Source organism: Colossoma macropomum, unplaced genomic scaffold, assembly GCF_904425465.1.
Source record: "Colossoma macropomum unplaced genomic scaffold, Colossoma_macropomum, whole genome shotgun sequence".
Lineage (NCBI taxonomy): Eukaryota > Metazoa > Chordata > Actinopteri > Characiformes > Serrasalmidae > Colossoma > Colossoma macropomum.
The window spans coordinates 35,116,681-35,131,654 of NW_023494798.1; the positions used below are offsets into that span (position 1 = coordinate 35,116,681).

At 41.6% G+C, this 14,974-nt stretch overlaps 1 protein-coding gene across 1 annotated transcript in view; it reads left to right on the plus strand.

The window, feature by feature from the left end:
* Positions 1 to 14,557, plus strand: part of LOC118817986 (golgin subfamily B member 1-like) — an 81,816-nt gene extending 67,259 nt beyond the window's left edge. The window contains 8 exon segments of the mRNA XM_036585061.1: positions 198 to 355; positions 3,531 to 3,585; positions 4,230 to 4,376; positions 6,756 to 6,908; positions 7,787 to 7,887; positions 7,987 to 8,121; positions 8,836 to 8,950; positions 10,986 to 14,557. Of these exon segments, the coding sequence (XP_036440954.1) occupies positions 198 to 355; positions 3,531 to 3,585; positions 4,230 to 4,376; positions 6,756 to 6,908; positions 7,787 to 7,887; positions 7,987 to 8,121; positions 8,836 to 8,950; positions 10,986 to 11,144 (1,023 nt within the window). The 3' untranslated portion in view covers positions 11,145 to 14,557.
* The last annotated feature ends 417 nt before the right edge of the window (positions 14,558 to 14,974 follow it).

The following is a 14,974-nucleotide window of genomic DNA, read 5'->3' on the forward strand; positions in this document are numbered from 1 at the left end:
ACAGATTCAGTAATGTTTGTGGCATGTCGGCATTTGCTAATGGCATGTGGTCCTTGGTTGATGTGCTTTGACGTGGCTTGGCTTTGACCTGTTCAAGCATGGAATATTGTGTTAACAAATCTCAGTGTTTGGGGGTTTGGCTTGTTGTGTGTTGTGTTCTTTTTATTCCTAAAGAGAATCTCTTCTTTTCTCACCAGCGCAAGGAGGTTGTGAACTTGAGGTCCCAGAACACAGAGCTGATGGAGCTGAAGCAGAAGTACGATGACCAGCAGAGAGAGCTCCAACAGGCAAAAGCTCACAAGTTGCAGTGCGAGAGAGATATTAGCGGGTACCAAGCAGAACTGGCAGAGCTGAGGTAAGTTTCACATCAAGTCTTGTTCTAATTAAAACCAAATAGAGCTTTGGTTTCGGGCTAGTATTGCTTGTGTATTTCATTTTGTTGCAGTAGACCAGTCACACTGTCATGTAGCTGTGATCAGTTTTCCAGCACTCTAAATAAACATCCAGAACAAAAAACTGTTTGTGGTATAAAAGATATTGTGAACCTATAACCCTTGATTCCTAAATCTGAGTTCTTTTTGATAGTTAAAGCTGGTGGAGGCGTAGCTATATTAGCACTGCACGGCATAGCCATGCCCCTCATCTTCACAGGTCATTTAGCTTTGCAGCTTTGTAAAGATTCACAATCAATAAGTCCGGACTTGAATCCAGACTAGAACTATTTCCATGGACACTCTGCAGAAACAGAAAACCTGAGCTAAGATAGGCTGTCTGTAATAACTAATACTGCTATAGTTGCTGTAAAGGTAGCTCACTTTACAGTGTAGCAAAATGTATATTTCTCAAAGTTAGTTGAAATATTCGGAGGTAATTTTTTTCTGATGACCCATGGGATAATCTTTTATCTGATCTAATCGATTTATTCCTCCGGACAATTGCAAAAAGTGTTCCAGTTTCAGGCAGGTATTGGACGATTGTCTTCCCAGACTGGTCTGTGGTGGGAGGCATGAGTAATCCAATCTGTTAAATGTTAGAGATCATTAACTCATCATCATCACAGCACAATACAACTCCACGGTTCCCACAGCTAGCTGGGGGATTTCACTGACCATGGTTTAGAGTCACTTAGCTGGCCTGGAAAGTGTCCTTCTCTGTGGGGAAAACTCTCACACTGAAACTGCAGTGCATCACAGAGGAGGCCGGCCCGGGAGGCCTCAAAGGCTGAAAATGTCCTTAGCCGCGAAGGGGCAGCATTTTCCTACAGCTGAACATCACCGGTCCAGGTAGCTTCATAGCTGAAATGCAGTGTCTCCCAAGTGCAGCCGTGAGCTGTGACGTAGCGTCGCTTAGGCAGCTGGCCCGAGAGGCCACATAGCTGTGGCGTAGCGTTGCTCACGCAGCCGAACACTGCCGGTCCAGGCAGCCCCTCAGCTGCAGTACAGCGTCAATCAAGCAGCCAGCCCAGGCTGCTATGTCACATCTATCAGGTCCCCAATCCAGAGAACCTTGTAGCCTCAATGCAGCATCACTCAAGCGGCAGGTCCAGGCTGCATCATAGCTGTGATGTAGCGTCACCCAAACAGCCAGCAAAAGAAGCCTCTTAGCCACAGCTAGAAAATCGCTCTCAGCCGCTATCTCTTGGATATCTTGGCAAACTTCTCAGCCAGCAGGGAAACATCACAACATACACACAAACAGTACAAAAAAAATGAAACACTGACATAAAGTGGTAGCCATATTGTGCCAGCGTACTTACAGCAGAGCACACACGCACATATCAACTATTGCGAGCTGAGCTGAATGGAAGGTTAATCATTTTATCCAAATCTGCACTGTAAAAAACAAATAAAATACATTCTCTAACGTTCTTATGCTGCTTCACACAATTCACACAAGCTGCACAGTCATCTGTGCCTCGCTGTTACCTGCAATGGTTGGTTTGATCTAAAGTCAGGTTTGTTCAGGAGAACTTTGGTAAGATCTCACATTCTTAGATACAGGGCCGTTCTTCAGCGGTCGGGTTCTTCAGCATAATCTGAAAATGTGGTGTTTTGTTCTGGGTAAATCTTGTAGTGTGGGGGGTCTTTGATGCCTGAGGGCAGCTAAAGACAAATCAGTGGAGTCTGTCATTGTGTGAAGTCTCCCATTTTCAACAGCGATTAGTATTATGAAAAATTCAGTATTATTTTAAAATGTTGAAAATAATATAATTAAGGAATACGTACAGTGCGTTCATTACCACATGCTTATACTGGGTGAAGAGTGGTCTGTTTACCAGGCAGAACAGGATATGCTTAACTGAGTTCATACTCAGCACCTCTCATCAGAGATTACAGATAAAAATCCCTCTGCCTCCTGTCGGCACAAGATGAATTTGGTGCTTGCAGAGAGTTGCCATAGACTTTCCTTTCCTGTGTTATGCAGCAAATGCCATTTGGGTGTCGTGTTTCTGGGGCTGACAGCGCTCCTCTTCAGTAGCTAAGTAAATCTGTCAGTGCTGGTGACAGATGTGGCATGGTGAATATGCCCGCTCTGACCCTCAGGACTAAATTATCCTCAGTCTGATCCGCTCTGCTGCATACAGTGGTGGTACCAGTGATTGTTTAGTGACTCAGACCGTTTTCTTACTGTCCTGTTTGTTGGTTAACACTGCAAATGTTATGCTTCTTCAGTGACTATATTTATTAATTTGTTTATTTTATTCTATTTATTGTATACTGTTTATTTTATTTTGCAAGTTTCTCTGTAACAATGCCCCCGTCTGTCTACCTGTCATTCTATCTCTATTTACATATGTCTGTCTACCTGTCTGCCTATCTCTATCTGCATATGTCTACCTGTCTGTCTAGCTGCCTCTCTCTATCTACATATGTCTGTATGTCTGCCATTTTCTGTCTGTCTACCTGACTGTCTGCCTGTCTCTTTCTACATGTCTGTCTGTCAATCCATCTATTCAAGTGTTTAACCATCTGTCAGTCTACATATCTATCTGTCATCTGTCTATCTCTCTATGTCTATGTAGATACGTGTATGCTTCAAAACTTTCTTCTTACACTAAAGTAGAAGGGCAGATATTTCATTATTATTTATTTTGATGAAGTAATTATTGTGTGTAGTCTTGTTTTGCAGAAAGAAAAAAAATCTGTAACTCAAGTAATTCTGTAATTACTTTTAAATAATCATAATGTTAATTAAATATATAGCAAAGCAGCAGGTAATAATTCTAGACATCAAAGGGCTCATTCATTACTCTGGTCCATTCACGAAGCACCCCCAGCAGAAAAAGTGCAGCGTGGTTGTGTAGACCGGGTTTTGTAGACCAAGTTTAGGTAGAACACTGGACAGCAGCAGGTATCGGTGGGGGGGGGGGCTTTGGCATGTTCATAGAGGAAATGATCAGCAGCATGCTTGGCATGGTGAGTTGGCGAAGCCTGGCCAGACTTTTGGGACTCGTCAGCACCAGGAAAATGTGTCAGAAACATTTCATGGAAGTGTGTCAGGTGTCATGATCAATCTCTGCTCTCCCTCAGGTCTGAGAGGACTAAACTGCAGTATGAATGTCAAGCTCTCAGAGAGGCCAGCAAGGTAGGACTGCAAGTGGAGTTTTCTTTAAATTTATAATACTTTAAAGCAGTAGTTTGGGGGGAAAAAAAAACTCCAATATTCCTATTTCCCAGAATATAGACAGCCCAAGACATGTTGGTTGTTGTTTTTTTCCATATATACAGTACTGTACAAACATTTTAGGCCCCTAAGCACATTATTTTTACAGTCTTTACTTGTAAAAACACCATGAATTATGAAGAATTGCAAATAAACATAAAATATTGGAAAAAATTGACAGTAATTTCTTATTTTAAAAAAAAAAAGTAGATCTTATGAGCTGAGCTAATGAAAAGAATAAAGTTTGGTTCCAGATTTCCCATAGACATCTCCAGCTCATTTATTTATTAAATTCCATCACCGGCACACCTGATGTAATTGTAATGAAGTATTGATTAGATAATTGGTTGGAACATGCAGCCACTGCTGCCCTCACTGGACATCCTTAGAAATCACACAGTTTTCATGTTCGGGTTCTGCACTCGTGATGAAAATGGTTACTGAATAAAGTGCCGAATACGTTCTGATGAAGCTTATTTTGTTCATTGTATAGCTTTAACTAAATGCGCTGCTTTAGTAATGGAAAGAATATTATTTCAGGCTCAAATTTGGATCTTTTTCTTTAGGTATCAGCGGCTCTTACAGGTAAAGATGTGTCCGCAGAGCAGCTGCTGCAGCTGCAGACAGAGAGAGCTCAACTTCAGAGTCATCTACAGCGCTACCTGGTGGAGATTCAGCAGAGAGACCTGGGCTTCCAGCAGCTCAACATGAAGGTACCATCATACTCAAACATTCAGTACTTCTTCCTTTACCTGCCGGCTGCAGCAAGCTGTGTTACCATCTGTGTTTGCTTCTCTTCTCAGTGGAGCTAAAGGGCTAACATAGCTATCAAATAGGGCTGGGCGATAAAACAATAACGATAATTATTGCGATATAACTTTCCTTGATAGAAATATAAGAAATGTTCGGTAAATGTTCGATATAATACACCATTCTCACAATTCCACGTTCTAGCGACAGCCCTGGTGGCATTTTCTGCCTCAAGGAAAGTGAGACTACTCTGCTCTCGCCACAAGAGGGCGCACTTCCGAGTTCTTCGACATGATTAAAGAGGGAGGGGGGACGAGTAAAATGAGTCATCAAATATACTTTAGCAACGTCTGAAACGTGGAGTTATACATTCCCTGATTGAGTGGAGCGACCAGCGATCTGTTCCCCTGTGACCGAGTGTGAGTGACGAGGTCAGTGGTGTAACTGTACTGTCCTACAGTGAACTCACCTCTTTCTGCACATCCTAACCAGCTTTAGCAGCGTTAAATCACGTCTGCTCCTCTCAACTACAGCACTGTTACAGCGCTCAGTCATATTTTAGTATTAGTGCATTCACAAACAACGAAAGTGAAAGAAAGAAGTGGTTCATGTAAATTACAGCCCTGATTTAAAGTAAACTGAGGATTCTGTATGTGAGGCAGTGGAGAGTAGGAGAATGTTAGCTTCCCAGGCTAGCTGTTTTTAGTAGCTGGCTAACTTGAAGCAGCGCTCAGTCAATCAGACAGCACGGCGAATTGATGTTACTGTAGATCAAACAATACAAAAAAAGCACTGATTTCAGTTTAAACGTACCTAAAAGGAGGACTCTGTCTGTCTGGTCTGAGAATCACACTGCAGATAATGCCTTTTACACAGTGAGCGTCAGATATACTGCAGTTCACCCCTCAAGCCCTATGATAGAATAGAGAAACCCAGTCGTCTGCTATCTGGTGTCTGAATACTGTGATATACTCTGATATGGATGTGGTAGGAGTGACCGCAGTAAGGCGGTGTGATCCATCACTGACGTACCGAGCCAGCAAATGTTTGCTGTTCATGCTAAGTTGATGTTGTTGAGAAACTAAACAGTTTAGCACTTGTAACCAGATAGCTAAAATAATCTGTTAAATTATGAATATTACAAAAATTGCGGCTGTGCTTTTCCAGCTGGTAAAAACAGCCGACCAGAAACTTTCTCCCACTGCCCCGTGACAGATCTGTGAAATGTTCCACTGTTTGGTGAGTGTTTGTCATGTTCCGACCATAAAGGATAGTTTAAAACAGCAGCTGACCACTCAGGAGCAAAAATTAGAAAAAATAATCATGTGACATTTATCGCGATGTGTATCGATATGACCGATATGAAATTTTTTTTATCGTGATAACATTTTTGGTCATATTGCCCGGCTCTACTGCCAAGGTATGTAAGCGTATTTCCGTGGGCAAAAGCACGGATAGTCAGTGAAACACCACATACACCCTAGTGAACACACACACTAGGGGGCAGTGAGCACACTTGCCCGGAGTGGTGGGCAGCCCTATCCACAGCGCCTAGGAGCAGTTGAGGGTTAGGTGTCTTGATCAAGGGCACTTCAGTCATGTACTGTCGGCTCAGAGGATCGAACCAGCGACCTTCCGGTTACAAGGCTGGTTCCTAAGAACATGAAGAGTGGTTGCACAACTTCCAGGTGGCTGCTAGGTCGTTGCCATGGTATTTGACGTGATTTCTGCAAGAGTAGTTAGCGGGCAAAAATCCTGGTGAAAAATAAGAAGAAGAATATTAATATATTGTTATATATATATGGTGTTTACTGGGGGGTTGCAGTGGTATTGCAAGCGGTTGCTGGGGAGTTGCTAACCAGTTGCTGTGGTGTCTCTGATGTTGACTAAGGGGTTGCAATGGTATTCCTGGTGGTTGCTTGGGTTTTGCTATGTGGTTGCAATGGTATTCCAAGTGGTTGCTAGGGTGTCCCTAACCAGTTGCAATATATCGATGGATAATAATCACTAACAATAATTACCAACAAGCCCACCCGCCACCCCCCACCCCCCAAAGAAAACTCATGCATACTGTCGCATGATTGAGAAAAGCAGTTGCTTAACAGTTCGCCAGGGTTTAAGGTAGCTGTCAGTATTTAGGCCTGCAGTTAGCACCATGCTAACCTGTGGATGCTTCCATTACTTGTTAACTACATTAGCCTCATAGCTCCCGTGCTAAAACCAAAGAAGCGACTTCAGATACCAAACGTCGGCTGATCGACTACACTTGGAGTAATTAGGAAAACTGGCCGGATTAGTCTTTTGCAGAACTAACGCTTCATTTTTGTGTATGTGTGTTACAGTTGCAGCAGGCAGTGGAAGAGAAGGCTGCAGTTTCTGCTCAGTTTAGAGCCGTGTCTCAGACTCTGAGAGACACACAGCTGAGTCTCAGCGAGCTGCAGAACCGCTGCTACTGGCTGGAGAACCAGCACCACTCGCAGCACCCACAGGCACAGGTACCTTCACTTATGTGAGCTGTTACAGGATGCATGTGAGCCTGCTGGGGCATTTTAGGACGCAGCCATCTGAGTGTATTTAGCTCTGCTCTCACTGAGGGGAAAATGATAGAGTTCCAGCCAATCACATGCTGCTATTGGGTCAGAAATTCTCAACCCAGTCCACATCAGTGCACATTTGCTCTGTCCAGACAAATCAGGACTGGGTAGAAAGTATTGACTCTGGTCATTAATATAAAATTGGGCAGTTAAATCTAGTATCAGCTTGAAAGTTAAAGAGGAATTCCACCCAAATTTTCTGCATAATTCTGTTGAGCTGCAAACAAAGTGGTTTGATGTGAAATTGAACACATTGGGAAGAATTAAAATAAAATTGTTCTGTATATGACAGTATTTATTGTTATTATGATAAATTACTTAACATATAGAACAGTAAGCTTTTCTGTGTATATCGGGGGATATCGCCAGTGTTTAAAAGCACTTCCCCACTGCATGTTAGATTAGCAAGAGAGCATAATTAGTCCTGTTTAATTGATTTAATGCAGCGCAGAACGTGAAATGTTGACTAACAATCATTGTGTGAGAAGTTTTAGGTGATATTTTTAATTTGGCACCACTTTGTGTTTTACAAGTTAGCAGATTTATCCGAAATATTATATGTTGTGGCACATTGTGTATTGTGAAATTACATTTACGCCGTATCCCCCACTTCAAATGTACCTTAACTTTTGTGCGTTTATGTTTCATTCTTTTCCAATATATTAAATTCAGTAAAGAAACAGTAATTGTGCTTTAAAATGTACAGAAGTGTATTTTCTATAGAAGATGTGTAACAAAACATAGAATTTAACCAGGGATGTTCAAACTTTTGATTACAGCAGGGCTCTGTGCATGTGGAAGTTGCTCCTGGAGCTCCTCAGGAAAGGAGCAGCTCTGTGGCTGATCTGGACGGGCTGGACATCAGAGAACTGAGGAGCAGGTGGGTGTCCGCCGGGCATTCATAGAGCGTAAAGGCATCAGGGAAAACGGCAGATATTTTCACTTCTGTTTATTTTTCCCTTCTGTTTCCTGTATGCAGGCTGGCAGAAGCAGAGCTGCAGCTTGACTCCGCCCAGCAGAATGTGTCTCAGCTCAGTGGTAGGCTGGAGGAGGAGAGGGCGAGGCGGGAGGCGGCTGAGGAAGCTCTGGGATTGGCTGAGCAGAGAGTTACGAGGTACTAGGACTCATAATAACTCAAGGCTGATTTAAGCCTCTATGTATGTGTATCTGTGAACATGTGCAGGTGTTTTTGCATTTTGCGTAGGTCCCTGCCAGCATAATCGCAATTGAACGTGTCCACTAGGGGGCAGTGTGCGAACCAGAATGTACAGAAATCGAAGAAGACAGTCTTGCATTTTTCCTGTCTCTTAAAACGGTGTTACACACCAAATAAGTCGCAATTAAACGATGCAGTTTTTCCACATCGAGACCTGCAAAGCCGATTGGTTCTTTTTATTGAAGGGCAGGACTTTTTCCATAAACAGATTTATTGAACGTTAAGCACCCTGTTTGATTTCTTGTTCATTTTTCAACTAGTGAACTGTCTCCTCCATTATAACGTCTCTGGCACAGACAGAACAGTGAAGGCAGTGGTAAATGGAGACGATCCAAAGAAGTTTTAATAATTAGATCAGTCATTTTATTTAGGAGTAGTTAAAGAGGAACAGTTAAATTAGTCAATTATATGAATAATTGTTAAGTGTAGACCTAAACTCTGCCGAACTCTGACCCATTAGAGACTCCCTCTGCCTTTGGAGCCCTCAAATGTTATTTAAAGTTCCCTTGCCCCTGTGCGTTCACTCTGTTTTTTATTTATTTATTTTTTATTTATTCAACTAGTGTGATTACGTGTCAGAATTAAAGGTGTTTGTGTTTTTTTGTATTTCAGTATGGAACCCAGCCCTTCCAGATCATCCCAGAGAGACTTCAGTATCCAGCTGGAGACGGACGCAGAGTGGGAAGCTCTGATTTTAGACCCGAACCAACACCTGCTCATGCGCAAGGTACACCTGCACATACCTACATCATAACACAGACTAACTGACCCATCCTTCATCCTGCAAATCAGCCTGACCTGATCTTCAGCTCTCATAACGACCAAGTCCTGAGTTAGCATTCACAGCTATGGGTCTGCAGTTGTGCTTTAAGCTTTTGCAGGCCTGTTACAGTTATTACATAATTGCCCGCTTGCAATTATTTGAAATGATCGCAAATATTTATACTGCCCACAACTAGTTTGCACCGTTATTTGCTTTCACAATCATAGTTTTACAAATAGAATAGGAACTGTGTGCATTTTCATTTGCTGTAATACCTTTAGAGGGCAGCAGAGAGCGATGTTTGTTTATTTTTGTTGTCTACTAAGTATCAACAGCTGGAAAGCGAGATGGCTGATCAGCTAATATAGGGTGGAGAAATGTAGTCTTGAGTTACGTACAGCCTTACCTTAAGATGGGAAAATATTTTGCATCCTGTTTTGACGTTTATGACTCCAGTTGTTTGTGAGTTCCTGCTGGTGTAGGTTTCTTCAAAGTAAAAGTTCAAATATTTTCTAGTTCTAATAGCGCCCTCTTGTGGAAATCTTAATTATTGTGGAGAAAATGGATGATCTGTATATTAAAATGTAAACATTTTACATGCTGCTTCTGTTTTTTGACACTCAAATTGACAGTTTGTTTCACTTATTGAGAATTTCTACTTTTTAGAAGCATTTTATGCAGTTTTATATCAGTGCTAAAAAAATGTAATTTGTGATGCAACTTTTTATAGCACCAGCGATAAATGCTCAAAATTACGAAACGTATAAACTTGCATGTAAAGTGTGTTTAACTACCATAACATACAATACAGAGGCACAGATTCACCATGTTATGGTTTAAAAATAGTAAATATTCACCAGGCATAACATTCTGACCACCTCCTTGTTTCTACGCTCGTTGTCCATTTTATCAGCTCCACTTACTATATAGGTGCACTTTGTAGTTCTACAGTTACAGACTGTAGTCCATCTGTTTCTCTGATACTTTGTTAGCCCCCTTTTACCCTGTTCTTCAGTGGTCAGGACCCTCATGGACCCTCACAGAGCAGGTACTATTTAGGTGATGGATCATTCTCAGCACTGCAGTAACACTGACGTGGTGGTGGTGTGTGTGTTGTGCTGGTACGAGTGGATCAGCTACAGCAGTGCTGCTGGAGTTTTTAAACACTGTGTCCACTCACTGTCCACTCTATTAGACACTCCTACCTTGGTGGTCCTTGTAGATGTAAAGTCAGAGACGATAGCTCATCTGCTGCTACACAGTTTGTGTTGGTCATCCTCTAGTCCTTCATCAGTGGTCACAGGACGCTGTTGGCTGGATATTTTTGGTTGGTGGACTATTCTCAGTCCAGCAGCGACACTGAGGTGTTTAAAAACTTCAGCAGCACTGCTGGGTCTGATCCACTCATACCAGCACAACACACACCAACACACCACCACCACGTCAGCGTTACTGCAGTGCTGAGAATGATCCACCACCCAAATAGTACCTGCTCTGTGAGGGTCCATGGGGGTCCTGACCACTGAAGAACAGGGTAAAAGGGGGCTAACAAAGTATCAGAGAAACAGATGGACTACGGTCTGTAACTGTAGAACTACAAAGTGCACCTATATAGTAAGTGGAGCTGATAAAATGGACAATGAGCGTAGAAACAAGGAGGTGGTCAGAATGTTATGCCTGATCGGTGTGTATGTTAAATAAACAAACAAACTTTTAAAAAATAATAAAATTCATCTCCGTCATCAGATCTTTCAAATTATGGCATTAAAACTCACTTCACAGGGCTCATTTTTTAGTTACATTTTAGTCTTAAAGCAATAAAGCCTTCTGATTTGTGACCCCAATAAAAACAATGACAGTGGCTACCATTCCATCTGATGATCTGAGGTGGATTAATTGAGTGCATAGTTCGTTCTCATGCCAGGGATTCAGTTCTCATTCTTTGTAACCCTGATATCCGGTACGTCCCTTCCTGTATGACTCTTGTCTTTGCTTCCAGATGAAGAGTGGAGTCCACTCGTGCAGGCGCTGGCTGAGAGGCCGCAGTTTGTACTGCTCTAAAATGCTGACGTCTCGAGCCAAATCCCGCTACCTGTTCATGGCTTACCTGCTCACCCTGCACATCCTGGTCTTCATGTGCTTCGCTGGCGCTCTGTAGAAGGACATAATGCCTCTCAGGAGTGTGGACCACAGCTTGGACTTCATCCTGCAGCAGAAGAGTCAAACGGTCATCCAAACAAAACCTCCTAGGTTTCTGTTGTAGCAGTCTGAATGGACCTGGTCCAGGATGTCCTGGACGGTTTGGGTGTTGATCAGGTTTAATGTAGGACTACACAATATACCATATCGATACTGATATACTCTTGAAATGGTTAACGATCGGCCAGTTTCATTTACAGACCTACAGAAACTCATTTAGATTGTTGTAAACATGTTGATCAAAAAAGATTCACCACAAAAAAGTTTGAATGGGTTGGAGGCCAAAATATTGCATATTGCAGACCTGTGATGTCAGTATTGCATTGGCCAATATTGCGCTTTTCAAACGATATATTTTGCGGCCCTGGTTTGATGAGTGGACCCAAAGAAGTCTTCAACAAAATAAAACATGCTCACGCAGCAAGATCCCTCCGCAGTGGTGAATCCACTGCACAATTGAATGTTGCACCTATATTTTCTAAATACAGGGAAATGATTATCCATATTAAGGATAACAGTTGGTGCAAGAAACAGAGATAAAGGAATTGTTCAGCCTAAAATCATATTCATCCAATTTTCCACTTTCCCCAGATATAGTCGATCAGCCAAGACACGTTTGGAGTCCAAAATTTGCTTCTTTGCTTTATAACTGGAATTACACGGCTAACATTGCTAATGAACACTAGAAGTCAGTAGTCACCCAAATAGCCCAGATCGTTTCTCTAACAGACCTGTATCCAGGTCTTCGTTAAGGTGGCGCAGACTTGCCAGTGTGGTTCAGAGCACGGTATGACATTGAGCCACTGAGTGCATTTACATGAGTTTTACATCATGTTTACATCACGTCGTCTTCTGCAAGTTTATTGGCTGGTTATAAATCAGAAATCCGATTACTGTCTGACTCATGTAGCCCCGGAGTTTCCCTATTATCTCATCACTCAAGTTCATGTAAAAGCATTAATCGTAATACTGACAAAATCTGATTTTCTGCAGTTATCGGATTATTAAGTGCATTTAAACACACTCATTGTCACAAATACTGGTTCTAGATCAGCATTCTGAGTACTGAGGGTCTGTATTCAGAAACCAACTGTTGATTTAAAGTTGCTGCCTGAAGTTTTTTCATTTTATTTTATATCCAAAACCTCATGGACAAATCTGCGGCAAGTTGGTAAAGACCTAGATGCAGTTTGAAGTGGTTAAGAGAGACTTTGGTGATGTATTTTTACAGAAACTCTCCAGCTCAAAGCGGAAGTTGGACTCCGAATATGTCTCAGCTGCTCTGTATTGCAAAATTGTGCAAATTGGATTATGAACTGTTCCTTTAAGGCTGGTGTGTTCCTTTAGTTTGATACATTAAGTGGCGAAACTGATTATATTTAGCAAACTTTCTGTTTATATTCTGTCGCTTTCCGTTTATACCCTTGACACCTTTACCGGACTTTGTCTACATAGCAACTGTATACACCAAATGTCCTGAAACCTCACACACATACAAATCCACTCGTGTTTAGGTGCCCTGTGGGTTCTCATGTCACTTGCTGCTGATGAGGCTATGCACTGAACTTTTATTTATATATTCATTCTCCACAACAACTCAGCAGGGCCTGCTTTCACAGGAGTGGGGCGTGTGTGTGTGTGTGTGTGTGCATGTGATGATAACGAGGGATGAATCTTGGTTCGTTTCACTACAGATCAGCCTATCAGAGTACTATGCTATAGAAGTATATGTAATATTTAAGGAGGTGAATATTTAATGCACTATGTGACGTATGTGGAGAAGTACATTTTGTGCCTGATACCGTCGCGTTCCCATTGTAGTTACTCTATTACAGTGTAAGTACCATTGACCTATACTGAAATGTACAGCCTCAGCATAGTCCATAGCACTTTCTTACCCTTTATAACTGTGTACACTATGAATGGGCGGATGCTGCGCACCGTGCTTTGCTGGAGCTTTTCTATAGAGGGCGTGTCGTACTCTGTAACTACAGGGGTGTTAGGACGCATTCTGTACAACTGCAGGTGTAAACGAAGCTTAAAGGAGATGTTCTGACACAAATCGCTAATGTTGCTAACAGTAAATGAAAATGAATAGGCAGCAGTTAGCATTGCGTCTGTTAGGCCAGTTGCTGGCTATTAGCTTCATCATTGTTAGCCGCATTAGCATGTTGTCTTCCTTTAAGGCGGTGTGTGAATGAACTGCAGTGTTTTCCAGTTCTGCTACTGTATTAAACTGTATAATGCAAATTTTAGTGTTTTTGTGCTCCAAACAGGGCTAATTAAAGGCTCGTTAGCTCGTTTCCCAATTAAATTCAGCATATTGGAGCAAGAAATCAATAAAATGTGCAGGACCAGAACTGATGTATACAAGCTCCACCCACAAAAGCATTCTTTCGTAGCTACTGTTGCTAGGCTGGACAAGCTTTTCAGAATCCCATTCAGCCCAATGTACGGAGCCTTACTGGTGATGTCCTGTATAAATGAAAATAATGAGTGGCTACAACTTAGTAAGGCATGGGAACGAGATCCTAATGCATGGCCATGACTTGTTAAGGCATCATCTCGTTACCATGCCTTACTAAGTCATGGCCACAACTTAATTATCTCATTCCCACGCCTTACTAAGTTGTGGCCATGTGTTACTTTTATTTATGTGGGATCTCACCAGCAGGGCTCTGTACTGATAAGAACTCAGTGAGAACGTTTCCATTTAAAATGCTGCGCTAGCCAGGTTGGATTTGGTGCCTTGCTAACATTAGCTGGACGACAGATGACCTATAGCTGATATACAGTGTGACCTTTTATACAGAACTGTGCAAAAGTCAGAGACCACCCCTTGTTTATTTACTTTCCAGACAACGTGGCCATTAAGTACAGTATATATTTTTTTAGCCTCAGTAAAAAAGCAGAAACATAACAGACGCTTGTGTAATAATAATAGTAATAGTGGTAATAATAATAATAATAATAATAATAATAATAGTAATAGTCTAAAATTCTTCCCTCTTTACCTGTATTACAACAGAGACCACTGTTCATTTATTTAATTTCTTGTCAAAAAAGACATCAAGTGCACACTTAAAGATGGTTCTTCAAGGGTTCTTCAAGGGTTCTTCAGTAAAGACAGTGGTTCTATATAGAATCATGAACATTCGAAGAACCTTTTGCATGATTAAAGGGTTTTTTTGCATCATCAAGGAGTTCCTCAGATTGCTGGAGAATGTGTTTATACTTATATTGAGCCTATATATTATACTCTATATCGAAGAGGGTTCTATATAGCACCAAAAACGGTTCTGCTATTGTTACAGTGTCAAGCTTGTAACAATACAAGAACCTTTTGGGTGCTATACAGAACCCTTTTCAAAAAGGTTCTACATAAATCCATCTACAGCACATTCTACGTCAATCTGAAGAACCCTTTCATGATGCAAAGAACCCTTTAATCATGCAAAGGGTTCTATATAGCACCGAAAAGGGTTCTTCTATCGTTCCAACCCTTTTTGGTGCTGTATTGAACCCTTTTCAAAAAAGGTTCTATATAGAATCATCTACAGCACGTTCTCCACCAGTCTGAAGAACCGTTTCATGATGCAAAGAGTTCTTTGAGTGTTCGTGGTTCTACATAGAATCATTTTCTTTACTAAAGAACCCTTGAAGAACCATCTTTAAGTGTGTACATCATCTAAACATATATTTAGCAGAAAATTACACATAATCTCAGCTGTTTGAGTCTCAGTGAGTCTCTCTTTACCTTTATTCCAGCTTCCGTTCTTTTCAGGAGAC